The sequence below is a fragment of the Denticeps clupeoides genome, chromosome 1 (genome assembly GCF_900700375.1).
Source record: "Denticeps clupeoides chromosome 1, fDenClu1.1, whole genome shotgun sequence".
Taxonomy (NCBI): Eukaryota; Metazoa; Chordata; class Actinopteri; order Clupeiformes; family Denticipitidae; genus Denticeps; species Denticeps clupeoides.
Window position 1 is genome coordinate 21,897,060 of NC_041707.1, and position 20,839 is coordinate 21,917,898.

The 20,839-nt window shown below is 47.7% G+C and overlaps 1 protein-coding gene across 1 annotated transcript in view; it reads right to left on the bottom strand.

Moving 5' to 3' along the window:
* Positions 1–20,839, bottom strand: part of LOC114800235 (iron-sulfur cluster assembly 2 homolog, mitochondrial-like) — a 30,535-nt gene that overhangs the window by 4,484 nt on the left and 5,212 nt on the right. Inside the window, exons 2-3 of the mRNA XM_028997365.1 lie at positions 7,375–7,490; positions 6,988–7,171 (exon numbers count right to left, since the gene is read on the bottom strand). Coding sequence (XP_028853198.1) covers positions 6,988–7,171; positions 7,375–7,490 — 300 coding nt within the window. The remainder of the gene's footprint in view (positions 1–6,987; positions 7,172–7,374; positions 7,491–20,839) is intronic.

Consider the following 20,839-nt stretch of genomic DNA (forward strand, 5'->3'; position numbering starts at 1 on the left):
CGATGCCTGAGCATCTTCCAGACATTCTTCTATGCAGTGTTGGAAAGCTGCTGGGGCATTCATGAGGCCAAACGAGATACGATTCCATTCATAAATGAAACAAAAACTGTCAAATGTCTGCTTTCGTCCATCATGAAGCATTGGCGATACGCTTTCCCTTGACCCCCCCTTGAAGAGAAAACCAAGATGTATCTTCAAGATTGTTTAAAATGTCTTGAACTTGATGGATAGACTGTGTCTTTCGATTCCAGTCTCTATGCACAGCAATCTCTTGTCACATGATTCAATCATGTGACTAGGAGCAACATGGAAACGAGGTAACGTGTGCCCTATAAATTGATGAGAGAGCAGCTGCCGGCTGCTCGGTCATTGATTGACACTCGTTGTCAGAACCGGCTCCGCACCCCTCAAGCCAAATAAGCTTGTTCTAGTGAAGTAATAATCCTTAAACCCGATCGCCGTCCTGTCGCCCTGTTCTGTCCTGTCCTGCCCCGTCGTCAGACCCGGCTCCGCACTCCTCGAACCAAGTAAGCTCGTTCCAGTTTGTCTGTAACCCCGACACCTGATCTCCGTCCTGTCGCCCTGTTCTGTCCTGTCCTGTCTTTGTGCCTTAGACGCAAACGACAACATCAGCGTGGTGTTGTGGCTCGCGCCGCCCGCGTTCGCAGAGTAACACGGAGGAGCTCCGCACCGAGGTCTCTCGTCTCCTCCTACACGACTCTCTCATTGTGGTCCCGGTTCGCGTGTCAGAATGACCGAGCCCGTAAACGCTTCAGATTTTGCTGCTTTATGTGATCGAGTAGCGCGGCAGGAAAATCTGATCGAATGTCTGTCGCAGGAGGTTCGCTTCCTGCGGCAGCGTCTACATGAAATGACTGTCGCGCACCGAGAGCACGAAGCGGCGAACGCTGAGCAGAGCCCTCGCCCCCCCCGCGGCTCCCGAACCTAGTTTGGCGCTCCCAGAGCGCTGGAACGGGACCGAGGGGAGCGGCGAGGCGCTCCTCACCACACTCTCATTAATTTTCGAGCTGCAACCTAGCCGCTACCCCAGCTCCCGGTCCCGAATCGCCCTCCTCCTCACCCTGCTCGTTGGGCCCGCAGCGGAGTGGGCGGCTGCCCGAATAAACTCACCCAGTTCTGCATCCCTGTCGTATTCCGAATTCGTGGGGGAATTGAGGAACACCTTTTGTCACCCGGACGGCGGGGAAGACGTTGCGTCGCAGCTTTATCATCTGCGCCAGGGTTCCTCATCGGTCAGCCAGTTCACCGCCAGATTCCGGACCCTGGCTGCAAAGACTCCGCTGGATGACCACGCCCTCCGGATGATTTACTATGAAGGTCTGGCCCCACGAATTCGGGGGGAGATGGTCAGCCGGGAGATGCCAGCAACCTACGAGGCCCTCATTCAACTCGCGCTGAGGATTGATCGCCATCTGCTGGCACTCCCGAAAACTGCGGTCCCCACTCCAACCTTGCACCGGATTTCCCGACCGCCTCTATCACCACCTCAGCCCACCGTCACTCCTCCAGACCATAGGGGGGAACCCATGCAGCTGGGACGGACGACCCTCACGCCCGAAGAAAAACAGTGACACTTTCGGGAGGGTTTGTGTGCGTACTGCGCTTCCCCTTCACACCTTCGCCTGGCCTGCCCTTATCGGCCGGGAAACGGGAGTCCCAGCTGATCGGTAAGGCACGGTCGGCTGGGTCAATTCATCCACATCCAAGGACGCCGACTTCCCGCCTCACTCTTCCAGCCGTCCTGGAGTGGAACCAGCGAGCCATTTCCACCACCGCCTTTGTTGATTCCGGGGCGGCTGGAAACTTCATAGACCATTCGTTCGTCCTACTTAATCACATTCCTCTGGAACTACTCATCCATCCCCTCACCATCACCTCCGTGGATGGTCATCCGGTCTCCTCAGGTCCCATCATTCACCGTACGGTCCCTCTGCAACTCCGGCTGGACTCCCATGTGGAGAAAATCCAATTTCTGGTGACCAAGATTATCACCTCACCACTCCTCCTCGGGTTCCCCTGGTTGTCCCTACATGAACCCCATCTCTCCTGGTCGTCGGGCATGGTGTTGGAGTGGGGAGCGCACTGCCATCACCATTGCCTTCTGCCACAACCCTCCTCGTCTGTCTCCACGAACCCAGAACCGACTCCTCCAGTGTTAGACAACATCCCCTCCTGTTACCATGACCTAGCCACCGTCTTCAGTTCAGCCAAAGCCGCCCAGCTGCCTCCCCATCGACCAGGCGACATGGCCATTGACCTGCTGCCGGGAACCACTCCTCCGAAAGGACATCTCTACTCCCTCTCGAAGGCAGAGCAATTGGCCATGGAGCGGTTTGTGGCAGAGGCGCTTCAAAACGGCACCATCCGCCCATCGACCTCCCCGGCCGCGGCAGGGTTCTTCTTCGTGACCAAGAAGGATGGTGGCCTGCGACCGTGCGTGGACTATCGGGGACTCAATAAAATCACCATCAAAAATCGAACACCGTTACCCCTCACCACCACCGCCCTGGACGCCCTCTCGGGAGCCAAATATTTCACGAAGCTGGATCTCCGGTCTGCCTACAACCTGATTCGTATCCGGGAGGGCGATGAGTGGAAAACCGCCTTCATCACCCCCACTGGTCATTTTGAATCCCTAGTAATTCCATTCGGTCTATGCAACGCACCCGCCGTCTTCCAGCAGTTCATAAATGATACTCTCCAGGACATGCTGGGACGGTGGGTGTATGCCTACCTGGACGACGTACTCATTTACTCACCCACTCTAGAATCCCATATTCAACACGTGAGGGCAGTACTAAAGAGATTGCTCGCCCACCGACTGTACTGTAAGCTGGAAAAATGCGCCTTCCACCAGCGCTCCACCACGTTCCTGAGTTTTACCATCTCGTCCCAGGGTGTGGCCATGGAGCCCAAGAAGCTAGAAGCAGTGGCGTCGTGGCCCCTACCCACGACGCTGAAGCAACTGCAACGGTTTCTTGGGTTTGCAAATTTCTATCGTCGCTTCATCCGTGGCTACAGTATGGTCGCAGCACCCCTAACTGCTCTCACCAAACCTTCGTCACGTCCGTTCCACCTACCCCCGGAGGCCGTTCAAGCATTTAAATCCCTGTGTCTGCAGTTCACCACCGCCCCCATTCTTCAACACCCGGATCCGGCCCTCCCGTTTGTTGTAGAAGTGGACGCGTCAGAGGTGGGTGCTGGCGCCGTCCTCTCTCAACGAGGTCCGGACAGGAGATTGCGCCCGTGTTGCTTCTTCTCGCGGAAGTTCACCCCTGCACAGCGGCGGTACGGTGTAGGGGACCGGGAGCTGCTGGCAGTCCGGTGCGCCCTCGAGGAGTGGCGAAAATGGCTGCAAAGCTGTGACACCCCGTTTCTGGTCTGGACCGACCATCAGAATCTAATCTCTATCAAAACTACCAAACAGCTCAATCCCCGCCAGGCGAGGTGGGCACTATTCTTTGAACAGTTCAACTTTCAACTCTCCTACCGTCCCGGCTCCAAAAACCAGAAAGCCGATGCCCTGTCACGTCAACACGCCCCAGACTCAGAACCATCTGACCCCGAGCCCATCCTTCCTCCTCACCGCATCCTGGGACCTCTCCGATGGTCACTGGAGACCAAGGTCCGGGCCGCCCAAGCGTCTGACCCGGGCCCGACCAACACCCCACCCGGGTGCCTCTATGTCCCAAAGACCTGCCGGCCCGATGTACTGCAGTGGGGCCATTCCTCCGTGCTCTCCGGCCATCCAGGACGCCAACGAACCCTCTCTTTTATTCGCCGGGCGTTCTGGTGGCCCTCAGTACGACGGGACGTACAGGCCTACGTGGATGCCTGTGACGTCTGTGCCCGGGCCAAGACTCCCAACACTCCGACTGCTGGGCCTCTACGTCCTCTTCCCATTCCTCGTCGCCCCTGGACCCACCTCGCCTTGGACTTCGTCACCGGTCTCCCAGAAGCCAATGGTATGACCGCCATCCTGACCATAGTGGATCGCTTCTCCAAGGCGGTCCACTTGGTCGCCCTGCCCGGCCTACCATCCTCTGCCACAACCGCTGACCTCGTGCTCCAACATGTGGTCCGCCTTCATGGGTTCCCCCAAGACATCGTCTCCGATCAGGGACCCCAATTCGTCTCAGCTGTGTGGAAGGCGTTCTGTCGCCTTATTGGATCAACCTGCAGCCTCTCCTCTGGCTACCATCCCCAGACCAACGGCCAGGTGGAGAGGGCCAACCAACAGCTGGAACGATACCTGAGGTGTTTTGCATCGGAACATCAACACACCTGGCCCGGCTTTCTCCTTTGGGCGGAGCTGGCCAACAACCTGCAAGTCTCCTCCGCCACTGGTCATAGCCCCTTTGAAATCTGTCATGGATATCAACCCACCATCTTCTCTCACCAGGTGCCCGCAGGCGGGGTCCCCTCAGTCCGTCAGTTAATTCGGGGTTGCCGAAGGGCCTGGAGATCTGCGCGGTCGGCCCTCCTGGATGCCTCCCGAAGGATGTCCACCCAGCACGATCGCCGGCATCCTCGTCGACTGCACTTCCGAGTGGGACAGAGGGTGTGGCTGTCCACCAAAGACCTACGTCTCAGGACCGAATCACACAAACTGTCCCCTCGATACATCGGACCATTCCGGATCCTCAGTCGGATCAACCCCCTCACGTACCGTCTCCAACTCCCTCCGGCCATCCGTGTCCATCCAGTCTTCCATGTCAGTAAACTTAAGCCCTTTGTCCGATCCTCCCTTCATCCTCCGGCTCCGGATCCGCCACCGCCACGCATCGTCGACGGGGGACCGGCATACTCTGTGGAACACATTATTGCCTCTCGGCGCAGGGGTCGGGGGGTCCAGTATCTGGTACATTGAACCGACTATGGACCTGAGGAACGTTCCTGGATCCCTAGTCGTTTCGTCCTGGACCCCTCTCTGGTGACTGAGTACCGGCAGCGTACCGCCTCCACTTCGGGGCCGTCGGGGGTTGGCCCTGGAGGGGGGGGGGTACTGTCACATGATTCAATCATGTGACTAGGAGCAACACGGAAACGAGGTAACGTGTGCCCTATAAATTGACGAGAGAGCAGCTGCCGGCTGCTCGGTCATTGATTGACACTCGTTGTCAGAACCGGCTCCGCACCCCTCAAGCCAAATAAGCTTGTTCTAGTGAAGTAATAATCCTTAAACCCGATCGCCGTCCTGTCGCCCTGTTCTGTCCTGTCCCGTCGTCAGACCCGGCTCCGCACTCCTCGAACCAAGTAAGCTCGTTCCAGTTTGTCTGTAACCCCGACACCTGATCTCCGTCCTGTCGCCCTGTTCTGTCCTGTCCTGTCTTTGTGCCTTAGACGCGAACGACAACATCAGCGTGGTGTTGCGGCTCGCGCCGCCCGCGTTCGCAGAGTAACGCGGAGGAGCTTACCTGCCTCCGTGCGTCCCGCCGCACCGAGGTCTCTCGTCTCCTCCTACACGACTCTCTCATTCTGGTCCCGGTTCGCGTGTCATCTCTGCACAGTAGGAGTGTGCCATTCTTTTTTCTAACACATACAATAAGTGAGGAGTATGAGGAATTTCATTTCCTGACCCACTCCTGAGCTATTAGGTCATGGAGATGGTCATTCATTTCCTGGTACAGGAGATGTATGTGTGTATGTCTGCTTGACTGGATTTGTGGCATTGAGAAAATTGGTCATCTGCAATTTTTCAACAAACTTAATGTCATCAGCTGACCTTTTTCTTAAAGAAATAAATGTTTACCTACTTGCCTCTGGTCTCCATGAAGATGATTTTAGATCTACAGGTGGATCCCACAGCTCACTAGAATGACTTTGGGATCCTGTGCTGGTGTGATTCACTGTAGCTTATGTCAAAGTCTTCTCAAGCTTCTGGGCAGGGAGGATGGTCCAAACAGTCTGTACTGTGTCCATTAATATGCGTCCTGGCTCACAATTTCAAAGTCTGTTGGGTTGAAGACATTAATTTTAATTTTCGATATACCCCTTTTACATCTCAAGACCCTTTTGCCATTGCAGGTTCAGATCTGTTTGGAACTGCATGGTCAAATGCTATTACATTTGGAAACAATGACTGTATAGCCCAGTAGAGAAAATGCCTTTTCTCTTTTAATTTTATTTTGAAAAAAACTTTAATTTGAAAGAAGGATTTGTGAGTCTTTTCCTAACCCTGTGTCATGGGCTGGGACGAAATCGTGAACATAACGTGAATCAGGAGGGTAATCCGAAAAGGCAAAAGTCAGTCAGAAAGGAGGCTTACTGCAGATGTGACGCAAAGGATGAGGAACGTGTTCACAAGGATGTTTACTGCATGTTGCCCCCCCCCCCCACTTTCTTTTTGAAAGATTGTTTTTGTTATGGTTTTTGGATATAGTTTATATTGCTTTTATGTATTTGGAAAATGACAGGTTACACTTGTGTATTTGGATGTAAGTTAATATAGTGTTGTACAGGAATTGGACAACCTGCAATGTTGTATACATAAAATACAAAGATTACAGAAAAAATTCCGCAAATGTACATAAAGTGCAGTTGCAATGTCAAGCAGCATTTATTTCTAGCACCATGAATATGCAATACTTTTTTTTAAAAAAACATCATTAGGCTTAAATACTGTCCAAAAACATTTTCAGCAAAAAAGGAACAGGTCATTTTGTTCAAACATTTGCATTTATTATTGTACATATGGTCACATTTTCTTTTACACAAGCCTCCATCATCTTTGTTTCTAAAGTGTGTATATTTTAAATATAGATATTTAAAAACATATGATGACCCACATAAAAATATATGTTCACTTGAGGTCCTATGAAGCATTCATTCTTGCACATTGTGCATTTGTGACACTAAAACGGGTAAACTGATTTACTATCCTCAAGAACTGACCACTTGTTTACTTGATAACTGAATATACTGTGACTGTGAAACCTTTTCTTTGCAGGGTGAAGAGAAACACACCATGGTGGATATAGTGGCAGAAATGATAGCAGCAGATCCAGTTTTGATGGAGTCAGCCTGTGGATTCTTCAGCTCTTGGAAAGAGGAACGGATCAGCTCCTGGCTGTAGTCAAGTGTGGAGCCCTTCACAAACTCCAGGCTGCCCTGGTTCACAACCACTCCAACACCATTTCTTTCAAAAACCCTGTCAATAGATGGGAAATGCAGTTGTGTGAAGGATTGTGAAAAAAATACTCTGTTGTGGCTTTCTTATGTATGTTGCTTGGCTTAATTTATGGTTATTTTCTCATTGTTTTTTTTCAATCAAGATATGCATTGTGAGTTTAATTCAATCAAGCGACTTGGGGGTGGAGTAGCTTGAAAGCCACAACCCGTATTCTGTATTACCTGTCCTCTTCGTTCTTGACTTCGTCAACTGAGAATTTGTACTGGAAACCCGAACAGCCTCCGCCCTCCACCTGTATGCGCAAGTACTCTCCCTTCTCCATAATCTCCTTCAGCCTCTTTCAAAATGACATACAACATAGCAAAGCTGATATGTTGCACCCTCAAGGAATGACGGAGGCACGAGATAGAGTCGAAAACGGGGTTTATTCTGGTCTTACAACCCGTGAGAACTGCTCACAAAGAAAACAAAAGAGAACTATGCATTAAAACAGGTTCTTGCACCTTTTCTCATACATTTGAAACAATACATTGATCACAAATAAAATATTAAAGTCAACAAACCTCATGAACTGACATCCATGAGAGGCTAAATATTTTCTTATGGCCGTAGTTTCTTCTCAACATTGCTTTGCTTATTTCTTCTGTTTTTTAACCTTTTAGTTCTATCTCTCTTCAGACTGCACGAGTGCATACGTAAAAAAAAAAAAATTTTATTTGGGCCTGTCAGCATGACAGACCACTTACTATTGTGCTGGGACCAGCAAAAAAGGACACGTCTTACGTTCAAGGCTGCCACGCAAAAACCGTGAAACGTACAGAAACAACGGAGTGGTCAGGCCGAAGGCCGAAGGCACAATATGACGTATTGTTTATTTTGGTAAGTCGTACGGCCCGCCCACAAATCGGGTTCAAAGTGTAAAAAGTGTGGTTTACTAATGCACAGAGGAAGAGGTTTTCAGCTCCCTGTGACCAGCCGTAAAAGCTAGAGACACGGGAGTCGAGGCGAGGCCGAAGGCCTTGCCGAGACACACAATCTGACATATTGGATGTGTTGCTACCACCAACAGTGGTCAGGAAAACATGGTAAATAGGGAAGAAGGGAAAAATGCCATGTCTCGCATTTGTGGCTGCCACGCTAAGGCCGTGAGACGCACAAAAAAAACGGAGAGGTCAGGCCGAAGGCCTGACCTCTCCGCACAAAATGACATATTGATTGCTTGTATGGGGACTACAGGAGGGCCACAAATTGTGATCAAAACATTAAAAGTGTGAAAAAATTTGGTTTCTTAAGATTTGCGATCAAACGCTTCACAGCACACACACAAGTCTCATATCAGGTCGTGCGGCTTTTCCTTCCGCACAGTTTGACATATGGCTCGGCTCGGCCGGATTTACGGTCCGCGCGCAATTCGCCAAAAAGCGTTTTCGGAACGCGTATATTATCCTAGTCCAAAATTGGACTTTTTTGGACTTTGTGTCCAGATGGTTTGACATAGAAAAAAGTTTTTAATGGTGTCTCGTAGATCTCATCAAGACCTATTTTTTGACGTATGGTTTGTCTCTGTCTGATTTACGGATTATGCACAAAGTTTGAAAAAACAAAAAAGTGTCAATGGGAAAAACAAAAATTTATTTGGGCCTGTCAGCATGACAGACCACTTACTATTGTGCTGGACCAGCAAAAAAGGACACGTCTTACGTTCAAGGCTGCCACGCAAAAACCGTGAAACGTACAGAAACAACGGAGTGGTCAGGCCGAAGGCCTGACCACTCCGCACAATATGACGTATTGTTTATTTTGGTAGGTCGTACGGCCCGCCCACAAATCGGGTTCAAAGTGTAAAAAGTACCGTTTACTATCGTTCTGGGAACAGGTTTTTGGCTCCCTGCGACCAGCCGTAAAAGCTAGAGACACGGGAGTCGAGGCGAGGCCGAAGGCCTCGCCGAGACACACAATCTGACATATTGGATGTGTTGCTACCAGCAACAGTGGTCAGGAAAACATGGGACATAGGGAAGAAGGGCAAAAATGCCATGTCTCGCATTTGTGGCTGCCACGCTAAGGCCGTCAGACGCACAAAAAAAACGGAGAGGTCAGGCCGAAGGCCTGACCTCTCCGCACAAAATGACGTATTGATTGCTTGTTTGGGGACTACAGGAGGGCCACAAATTGTGATCAAAACATTAAAAGTGTGAAAAAATTTGGTTTCTTAAGATTTGCGAACAAACGCTTCACAGCACACACACAAGTCTCATATCAGGTCGTGCGGCTTTTCCTTCCGCACGGTTTGACGTATGGCTCGGCTCGGCCGGATTTACGGTCCGCGCGCAATTCGCCAAAAAGCGTTTTCGGAACGCGTATCTTATCCTAGTCCAAAATTGGACTTTTTTGGACTTTGTGTCCAGATGGTTTGACATAGAAAAAAGTTTTTAATGGTGTCTCGTAGATCTCATCAAGATCTAATTTTTGACGTATGGTTTGTCTCTGTCTGATTTACGGATTATGCACAAATTTGAAAAAACAAAAAAGTGTCAATGGGAAAAAAAAAAATTTATTGGGCCTGTCAGCATGACAGACCACTTACTATTGTGCTGGACCAGCAAAAAAGGACACGTCTTACGTTCAAGGCTGCCACGCAAAAACCGTGAAACGTACAGAAACAACGGAGTGGTCAGGCCGAAGGCCTGACCACTCCGCACAATATGACGTATTGTTTATTTTGGTAGGTCGTACGGCCCGCCCACAAATCGGGTTCAAAGTGTAAAAAGTACCGTTTACTATCGTTCTGGGAACAGGTTTTTGGCTCCCTGTGACCAGCCGTAAAAGCTAGAGACACGGGAGTCGAGGCGAGGCCGAAGGCCTCGCCGAGACACACAATCTGACATATTGGATGTGTTGCTACCAGCAACAGTGGTCAGGAAAACATGGGACATAGGGAAGAAGGGCAAAAATGCCATGTCTCGCATTTGTGGCTGCCACGCTAAGGCCGTCAGACGCACAAAAAAAACGGAGAGGTCAGGCCGAAGGCCTGACCTCTCCGCACAAAATGACGTATTGATTGCTTGTTTGGGGACTACAGGAGGGCCACAAATTGTGATCAAAACATTAAAAGTGTGAAAAAATTTGGTTTCTTAAGATTTGCGAACAAACGCTTCACAGCACACACACAAGTCTCATATCAGGTCGTGCGGCTTTTCCTTCCGCACGGTTTGACGTATGGCTCGGCTCGGCCGGATTTACGGTCCGCGCGCAATTCGCCAAAAAGCGTTTTCGGAACGCGTATCTTATCCTAGTCCAAAATTGGACTTTTTTGGACTTTGTGTCCAGATGGTTTGACATAGAAAAAAGTTTTTAATGGTGTCTCGTAGATCTCATCAAGATCTAATTTTTGACGTATGGTTTGTCTCTGTCTGATTTACGGATTATGCACAAATTTGAAAAAACAAAAAAGCGTCAATGGGAAAAACAAAAATTTATTTGGGCCTGTCAGCATGACAGACCACTTACTATTGTGCTGGACCAGCAAAAAAGGACACGTCTTACGTTCAAGGCTGCCACGCAAAAACCGTGAAACGTACAGAAACAACGGAGTGGTCAGGCCGAAGGCCTGACCACTCCGCACAATATGACGTATTGTTTATTTTGGTAGGTCGTACGGCCCGCCCACAAATCGGGTTCAAAGTGTAAAAAGTACCGTTTACTATCGTTCTGGGAACAGGTTTTTGGCTCCCTGTGACCAGCCGTAAAAGCTAGAGACACGGGAGTCGAGGCGAGGCCGAAGGCCTCGCCGAGACACACAATCTGACATATTGGATGTGTTGCTACCAGCAACAGTGGTCAGGAAAACATGGGACATAGGGAAGAAGGGCAAAAATGCCATGTCTCGCATTTGTGGCTGCCACGCTAAGGCCGTCAGACGCACAAAAAAAACGGAGAGGTCAGGCCGAAGGCCTGACCTCTCCGCACAAAATGACGTATTGATTGCTTGTTTGGGGACTACAGGAGGGCCACAAATTGTGATCAAAACATTAAAAGTGTGAAAAAATTTGGTTTCTTAAGATTTGCGAACAAACGCTTCACAGCACACACACAAGTCTCATATCAGGTCGTGCGGCTTTTCCTTCCGCACGGTTTGACGTATGGCTCGGCTCGGCCGGATTTACGGTCCGCGCGCAATTCGCCAAAAAGCGTTTTCGGAACGCGTATCTTATCCTAGTCCAAAATTGGACTTTTTTGGACTTTGTGTCCAGATGGTTTGACATAGAAAAAAGTTTTTAATGGTGTCTCATAGATCTCATCAAGATCTAATTTTTGACGTATGGTTTGTCTCTGTCTGATTTACGGATTATGCACAAATTTGAAAAAACAAAAAAGTGTCAATGGGAAAAAAAAAAATTTATTTATTATTATTATTATTATTTCAGCCTTTTTTCGGCACTTAATGCGGGTCGTACCGAAGCACGCACACCGGCGTGCTACATATCAAAAATTAGTTCTTTATTGTGTGAGGTGTGCTATTACTTTTATAAGCGATCGGAGTGGGCGTGGCCGAGCTATTAACGATCAAACACGGTCATTTCCCATTGAAATGTATTGAATGCTAGTTTTAGCACTGGTAGCATTGGTAAAATGGGGCCCCTTTTAAGTGGTACTGCTACTGTGTCATTGCCAGCAAAGGGGGTCCTACAAGGGGTACTGATACAGCAGCAGCGCCAGCACTGTAATTCAATGGCAGATTAAACCAGCAGCTTCATTAGGATGACAATCATCCACATTATTAAGACCACCTGGTCCTTTGGCTGCTTTATTAGGGACATTGTCCAAACATCACCAAATCTAACATGACTCATCTCGGCCACACCCTGTTAGCGGTTTTGATGTTAGCATTAGCATGCTAACATGCTAATTTTTAAACATGCTCCAAACGTCACCAAATTTACAGTGACGCATCTCGGCCACGCCCTGTTACCGTTTTTGATGTTAGCGTTAGCATGCTAACATGCTAATTGTTAAACATGCTCCAAACGTCACCAAATTTAACGTCACGCATCTTGGACACGCCCTGTTAGCGTTTCTGATGTTAGCATGCTAGCATTAGCATGCTAACATGCTAATTTTTAAAACATGCTCCAAACGTCACCAAATTTACAGTGACGCATCTCGGCCACGCCCTGTTAACATTTTTGATGTTAGCGTTAGCATGCTAACATGCTAATTGTTAAACATGCTCCAAACATCACCAAATTTAACGTCACGCATCTTGGACACGCCCTGTTAGCGTTTCTGATGTTAGCATGCTAGCATTAGCATGCTAACATGCTAATTTTTAAACATGCTCCAAACGTCACCAAATTTCATGTGAAGCACCTTGGCCAAGCCCTGTTAGCATTTTTGATGTTAGCATGCCCGCGCTCCTACGAAAAACGCCCGGACAGGCCCATCAAAATTTCCCCTGGAATTTTGGCTTCTAGTTTATTATTATTATTATTTCAGCCTTTTTTCGGCACTTAATGCGGGTCGTACCGAAGCACGCACACCGGCGTGCTACATATCAAAAATTAGTTCTTTATTGTGTGAGGTGTGCTATTACTTTTATAAGCGATCGGAGTGGGCGTGGCCGAGCTATTAACGATCAAACACGGTCATTTCCCATTGAAATGTATTGAATGCTAGTTTTAGCACTGGTAGCATTGGTAAAATGGGGCCCCTTTTAAGTGGTACTGCTACTGTGTCATTGCCAGCAAAGGGGGTCCTACAAGGGGTACTGATACAGCAGCAGCGACAGCAGTGTAATTCAATGGCAGATTAAACCAGCAGCTTCATTAGGATGACAATCATCCACATTATTAAGACCCCCTGGTCCTTTGGCTGCTTTATTAGGGACATTGTCCAAACATCACCAAATCTAACATGACTCATCTCGGCCACACCCTGTTAGCGGTTTTGATGTTAGCATTAGCATGCTAACATGCTAATTTTTAAACATGCTCCAAACGTCACCAAATTTACAGTGACGCATCTTGGCCACGCCCTGTTACCGTTTTTGATGTTAGCATTAGCATGCTAACATGCTAATTTTTAAACATGCTCCAAACGTGACCAAATTTACAGTGACGCATCTTGGCCACGCCCTGTTACCGTTTTTGATGTTAGCATTAGCATGCTAACATGCTAATTTTTAAACATGCTCCAAACGTCACCAAATTTACAGTGACGCATCTTGGCCACGCCCTGTTACCGTTTTTGATGTTAGCATGCTAGCATTAGCATGCTAACATGCTAATTTTTAAACATGCTCCAAACGTCACCAAATTTACAGTGACGCATCTCGGCCACGCCCTGTTACCGTTTTTGATGTTAGCGTTAGCATGCTAACATGCTAATTGTTAAACATGCTCCAAACATCACCAAATTTAACGTCACGCATCTTGGACACGCCCTGTTAGCGTTTCTGATGTTAGCATGCTAGCATTAGAATGCTAACATGCTAATTTTTAAACATGCTCCAAACGTCACCAAATTTACAGTGACTCATCTTGGCCACGCCCTGTTAGCGTTTTTGATGTTAGCATGCTAGCATTAGCATGTTAACATGCTAATTTTTAAACATGCTCCAAACAACACCAAATTTCATGTGAAGCACCTTGGCCAAGCCCTGTTAGCATTTTTGATGTTAGCATGCCCGCGCTCCTACGAAAAACGCCCGGACAGGCCCATCAAAATTTCCCCTGGAATTTTGGCTTCTAGTTTGGGCCTGTCAGCATGACAGACCACTTACTATTGTGCTGGACCAGCAAAAAAGGACACGTCTTACGTTCAAGGCTGCCACGCAAAAACCGTGAAACGTACAGAAACAACGGAGTGGTCAGGCCGAAGGCCTGACCACTCCGCACAATATGACGTATTGTTTATTTTGGTAGGTCGTACGGCCCGCCCACAAATCGGGTTCAAAGTGTAAAAAGTACCGTTTACTATCGTGCTGGGAACACGTTTTTGGCTCCCTGTGACCAGCCGTAAAAGCTAGAGACACGGGAGTCGAGGCGAGGCCGAAGGCCTCGCCGAGACACACAATCTGACATATTGGATGTGTTGCTACCAGCAACAGTGGTCAGGAAAACATGGGAAATAGGGAAGAAGGGCAAAAATGCCATGTCTCGCATTTGTGGCTGCCACGCTAAGGCCGTGAGACGCACAAAAAAAACGGAGAGGTCAGGCCGAAGGCCTGACCTCTCCGCACAAAATGACATATTGATTGCTTGTTTGGGGACTACAGGAGGGCCACAAATTGTGATCAAAACATTAAAAGTGTGAAAAAATTTGGTTTCTTAAGATTTGCGAACAAACGCTTCACAGCACACACACAAGTCTCATATCAAATCGTGCGGCTTGTCGTTACGCACGGTTTGACGTATGGCTCGGCTCGGCCGGATTTACGGTCCGCGCGCAATTCGCCAAAAAGCGTTTTCGGAACGCGTTTATTATCCTAGTCCAAAATTGGACTTTTTTGGACTTTGTGTCCAGATGGTTTGACATAGAAAAAAGTTTTTAATGGTGTCTCGTAGATCTCATCAAGACTGATGTTTTGACGTATGGTTTATCTATGTCTGATTTACGGATCATTGACAAATTTGAAAAAACAAAAAAGTGTCAATGGAAAAAAAAAAACTTTATTTGGGCCTGTCAGCATGACAGACCACTTACTATTGTGCTGGGAGCAGCAAAAAAGGACACGTCTTACGTTCAAGGCTGCCACGCAAAAACCGTTAAACGTACAGAAACAACGGAGTGGTCAGGCCGAAGGCCTGACCACTCCGCACAATATGACGTATTGTTTATTTTGGTAGGTCGTACGGCCCGCCCACAAATCGGGTTCAAAGTGTAAAAAGTACCGTTTACTATCGTGCTATGAACAAGTTTTTGGCTCCCTGTGACCAGCCGTAAAAGCTAGAGACAAGGGAGTCGAGGCGAGGCCGAAGGCCTCGCCGAGACACACAATCTGACATATGGGACGAGTCGGTGCCACCAACGGGGGTTTGGAAAACCCGGATAAATCCGGAACACTGGGAAAAAGGCAATAAAAGGACATGTCTCACGTTCAAGGCTGCCACGCAAAAACCGTGAAACGTACAGAAACAACGGAGTGGTCAGGCCGAAGGCCTGACCACTCCGCACAATATGACGTATTGTTTATTTTGGTAAGTCGTACGGCCCGCCCACAAATCGGGTTCAAAGTGTAAAAAGTGTGGTTTACTAATGCACAGAGAAAGAGGTTTTCAGCTCCCTGTGACCAGCCGTAAAAGCTAGAGACACGGGAGTCGAGGCGAGGCCGAAGGCCTCGCCGAGACACACAATCTGACATATTGGATGTGTTGCTACCAGCAACAGTGGTCAGGAAAACATGGGACATAGGGAAGAAGGGCAAAAATGCCATGTCTCGCATTTGTGGCTGCCACGCTAAGGCCGTCAGACGCACAAAAAAAACGGAGAGGTCAGGCCGAAGGCCTGACCTCTCCGCACAAAATGACGTATTGATTGCTTGTTTGGGGACTACAGGAGGGCCACAAATTGTGATCAAAACATTAAAAGTGTGAAAAAATTTGGTTTCTTAAGATTTGCGAACAAACGCTTCACAGCACACACACAAGTCTCATATCAGGTCGTGCGGCTTTTCCTTCCGCACGGTTTGACGTATGGCTCGGCTCGGCCGGATTTACGGTCCGCGCGCAATTCGCCAAAAAGCGTTTTCGGAACGCGTATCTTATCCTAGTCCAAAATTGGACTTTTTTGGACTTTGTGTCCAGATGGTTTGACATAGAAAAAAGTTTTTAATGGTGTCTCATAGATCTCATCAAGATCTAATTTTTGACGTATGGTTTGTCTCTGTCTGATTTACGGATTATGCACAAATTTGAAAAAACAAAAAAGTGTCAATGGGAAAAAAAAAAAATTTATTTATTATTTGGGCCTGTCAGCATGACAGACCACTTACTATTGTGCTGGGAGCAGCAAAAAAGGACACGTCTTACGTTCAAGGCTGCCACGCAAAAACCGTTAAACGTACAGAAACAACGGAGTGGTCAGGCCGAAGGCCTGACCACTCCGCACAATATGACGTATTGTTTATTTTGGTAGGTCGTACGGCCCGCCCACAAATCGGGTTCAAAGTGTAAAAAGTACCGTTTACTATCGTGCTATGAACAAGTTTTTGGCTCCCTGTGACCAGCCGTAAAAGCTAGAGACAAGGGAGTCGAGGCGAGGCCGAAGGCCTCGCCGAGACACACAATCTGACATATGGGACGAGTCGGTGCCACCAACGGGGGTTTGGAAAACCCGGATAAATCCGGAACACTGGGAAAAAGGCAATAAAAGGACATGTCTCACGTTCAAGGCTGCCACGCAAAAACCGTGAAACGTACAGAAACAACGGAGTGGTCAGGCCGAAGGCCTGACCACTCCGCACAATATGACGTATTGTTTATTTTGGTAAGTCGTACGGCCCGCCCACAAATCGGGTTCAAAGTGTAAAAAGTGTGGTTTACTAATGCACAGAGAAAGAGGTTTTCAGCTCCCTGTGACCAGCCGTAAAAGCTAGAGACACGGGAGTCGAGGCGAGGCCGAAGGCCTCGCCGAGACACACAATCTGACATATTGGATGTGTTGCTACCAGCAACAGTGGTCAGGAAAACATGGGACATAGGGAAGAAGGGCAAAAATGCCATGTCTCGCATTTGTGGCTGCCACGCTAAGGCCGTCAGACGCACAAAAAAAACGGAGAGGTCAGGCCGAAGGCCTGACCTCTCCGCACAAAATGACGTATTGATTGCTTGTTTGGGGACTACAGGAGGGCCACAAATTGTGATCAAAACATTAAAAGTGTGAAAAAATTTGGTTTCTTAAGATTTGCGAACAAACGCTTCACAGCACACACACAAGTCTCATATCAGGTCGTGCGGCTTTTCCTTCCGCACGGTTTGACGTATGGCTCGGCTCGGCCGGATTTACGGTCCGCGCGCAATTCGCCAAAAAGCGTTTTCGGAACGCGTATCTTATCCTAGTCCAAAATTGGACTTTTTTGGACTTTGTGTCCAGATGGTTTGACATAGAAAAAAGTTTTTAATGGTGTCTCATAGATCTCATCAAGATCTAATTTTTGACGTATGGTTTGTCTCTGTCTGATTTACGGATTATGCACAAATTTGAAAAAACAAAAAAGTGTCAATGGGAAAAAAAAAAATTTATTTATTATTATTATTTGGGCCTGTCAGCATGACAGACCACTTACTATTGTGCTGGACCAGCAAAAAAGGACACGTCTTACGTTCAAGGCTGCCACGCAAAAACCGTGAAACGTACAGAAACAACGGAGTGGTCAGGCCGAAGGCCTGACCACTCCGCACAATATGACGTATTGTTTATTTTGGTAGGTCGTACGGCCCGCCCACAAATCGGGTTCAAAGTGTAAAAAGTACCGTTTACTATCGTTCTGGGAACAGGTTTTTGGCTCCCTGTGACCAGCCGTAAAAGCTAGAGACACGGGAGTCGAGGCGAGGCCGAAGGCCTCGCCGAGACACACAATCTGACATATTGGATGTGTTGCTACCAGCAACAGTGGTCAGGAAAACATGGGACATAGGGAAGAAGGGCAAAAATGCCATGTCTCGCATTTGTGGCTGCCACGCTAAGGCCGTCAGACGCACAAAAAAAACGGAGAGGTCAGGCCGAAGGCCTGACCTCTCCGCACAAAATGACGTATTGATTGCTTGTTTGGGGACTACAGGAGGGCCACAAATTGTGATCAAAACATTAAAAGTGTGAAAAAATTTGGTTTCTTAAGATTTGCGAACAAACGCTTCACAGCACACACACAAGTCTCATATCAGGTCGTGCGGCTTTTCCTTCCGCACGGTTTGACGTATGGCTCGGCTCGGCCGGATTTACGGTCCGCGCGCAATTCGCCAAAAAGCGTTTTCGGAACGCGTATCTTATCCTAGTCCAAAATTGGACTTTTTTGGACTTTGTGTCCAGATGGTTTGACATAGAAAAAAGTTTTTAATGGTGTCTCGTAGATCTCATCAAGATCTAATTTTTGACGTATGGTTTGTCTCTGTCTGATTTACGGATTATGCACAAATTTGAAAAAACAAAAAAGTGTCAATGGGAAAAACAAAAATTTATTTATTTGGGCCTGTCAGCATGACAGACCACTTACTATTGTGCTGGGAGCAGCAAAAAAGGACACGTCTTACGTTCAAGGCTGCCACGCAAAAACCGTGAAACGTACAGAAACAACGGAGTGGTCAGGCCGAAGGCCTGACCACTCCGCACAATATGACGTATTGTTTATTTTGGTAGGTCGTACGGCCCGCCCACAAATCGGGTTCAAAGTGTAAAAAGTACCGTTTACTATCGTGCTGGGAACACGTTTTTGGCTCCCAGTGACCAGCCGTAAAAGCTAGAGACACGGGAGTCGAGGCGAGGCCGTAGGCCTCGCCGAGACACACAATCTGACATATTGGATGTGTTGCTACCACCAACAGTGGTCAGGAAAACATGGGAAATAGGGAAGAAGGGCAAAAATGCCATGTCTCGCATTTGTGGCTGCCACGCTAAGGCCGTGAGACGCACAAAAAAAACGGAGAGGTCAGGCCAAAGGCCTGACCTCTCCGCACAAAATGACGTATTGATTGCTTGTTTGGGGACTACAGGAGGGCCACAAATTGTGATCAAAACATTAAAAGTGTGAAAAAATTTGGTTTCTTAAGATTTGCGAACAAACGCTTCACAGCACACACACAAGTCTCATATCAGGTCGTGCGGCTTTTCCTTCCGCACGGTTTGACGTATGGCTCGGCTCGGCCGGATTTACGGTCCGCGCGCAATTCGCCAAAAAGCGTTTTCGGAACGCGTATCTTATCCTAGTCCAAAATTGGACTTTTTTGGACTTTGTGTCCAGATGGTTTGACATAGAAAAAAGTTTTTAATGGTGTCTCGTAGATCTCATCAAGACCTAATTTTTGACGTATGGTTTGTCTCTGTCTGATTTACGGATTATGCACAAATTTGAAAAAACAAAAAAGTGTCAATGGGAAAAACAAAAATTTATTTATTATTATTATTTCAGCCTTTTTTCGGCACTTAATGCGGGTCGTACCGAAGCACACACACCGGCGTGCTACATATCAAAAATTAGTTCTTTATTGTGTGAGGTGTGCTATTACTTTTATAAGCGATCGGACTGGGCGTGGCCGAGCTATTAACGATCAAACAGGGTCATTTCCCATTGAAATGTATTGAATGCTAGTTTTAGCACTGGTAGCATTGGTAAAATGGGGCCCCTTTTAAGTGGTACTGCTACTGTGTCATTGCCAGCAAAGGGGGTCCTACAAGGGGTACTGATACAGCAGCAGCGACAGCACTGTGATTCAATGGCAGATTAAACCAGCAGCTTCATTAGGATGACAATCATCCACATTATTAAGACCCCCTGGTCCTTTGGCTGCTTTATTAGGGACATTGTCCAAACATCACCAAATCTAACATGACTCATCTCGGCCACACCCTGTTAGCGGTTTTGATGTTAGCATTAGCATGCTAACATGCTAATTTTTAAACATGCTCCAAACGTCACCAAATTTACAGTGACGCATCTTGGCCACGCCCTGTTACCGTTTTTGATGTTAGCATTAGCATGCTAACATGCTAATTTTTAAACATGCTCCAAACGTCACCAAATTTACAGTGACTCATCTTGGCCACGCCCTGTTACCATTTTTTATGTTAGCGTTAGCATGCTAACATGCTAATTGTTAAACATGCTCCAAACATCACCAAATTTAACGTCACGCATCTTGGACACGCCCTGTTAGCGTTTCTGATGTTAGCATGCTAGCATTAGCATGCTAACATGCTAATTTTTTAAACATGCTCCAAACGTCACCAAATTTACAGTGACGCATCTCGGCCACGCCCTGTTAACATTTTTGATGTTAGCATTAGCATGCTAACATGCTAATTGTTAAACATGCTCCAAACATCACCAAATTTAACGTCACGCATCTTGGACACGCCCTGTTAGCGTTTCTGATGTTAGCATGCTAGCATTAGCATGCTAACATGCTAATTTTTTAAACATGCTCCAAACGTGACCAAATTTACAGTGACGCATCTTGGCCACACCCGGTTAGCGTTTTCGATGTTAGCATGCTAGCATTAGCATGTTAACATGCTAATTTTTAAACATGCTCCAAACAACACCAAATTTCATGTCAAGCACCTTGGCCAAGCCCTGTTAGCATTTTTGATGTTAGCATGCCCGCGCTCCTACGAAAAACGCCCGGACAGGCCCATCAAAATTTCCCCTGGAATTTTGGCTTCTAGTTATTATTATTATTATTTCAGCCTTTTTTCGGCACTTAATGCGGGTCGTACCGAAGCACGCACACCGGCGTGCTACATATCAAAAATTAGTTCTTTATTGTGTGAGGTGTGCTATTACTTTTATAAGCGATCGGAGTGGGCGTGGCCGAGCTATTAACGATCAAACACGGTCATTTCCCATTGAAATGTATTGAATGCTAGTTTTAGCACTGGTAGCATTGGTAAAATGGGGCCCCTTTTAAGTGGTACTGCTACTGTGTCATTGCCAGCAAAGGGGGTCCTACAAGGGGTACTGATACAGCAGCA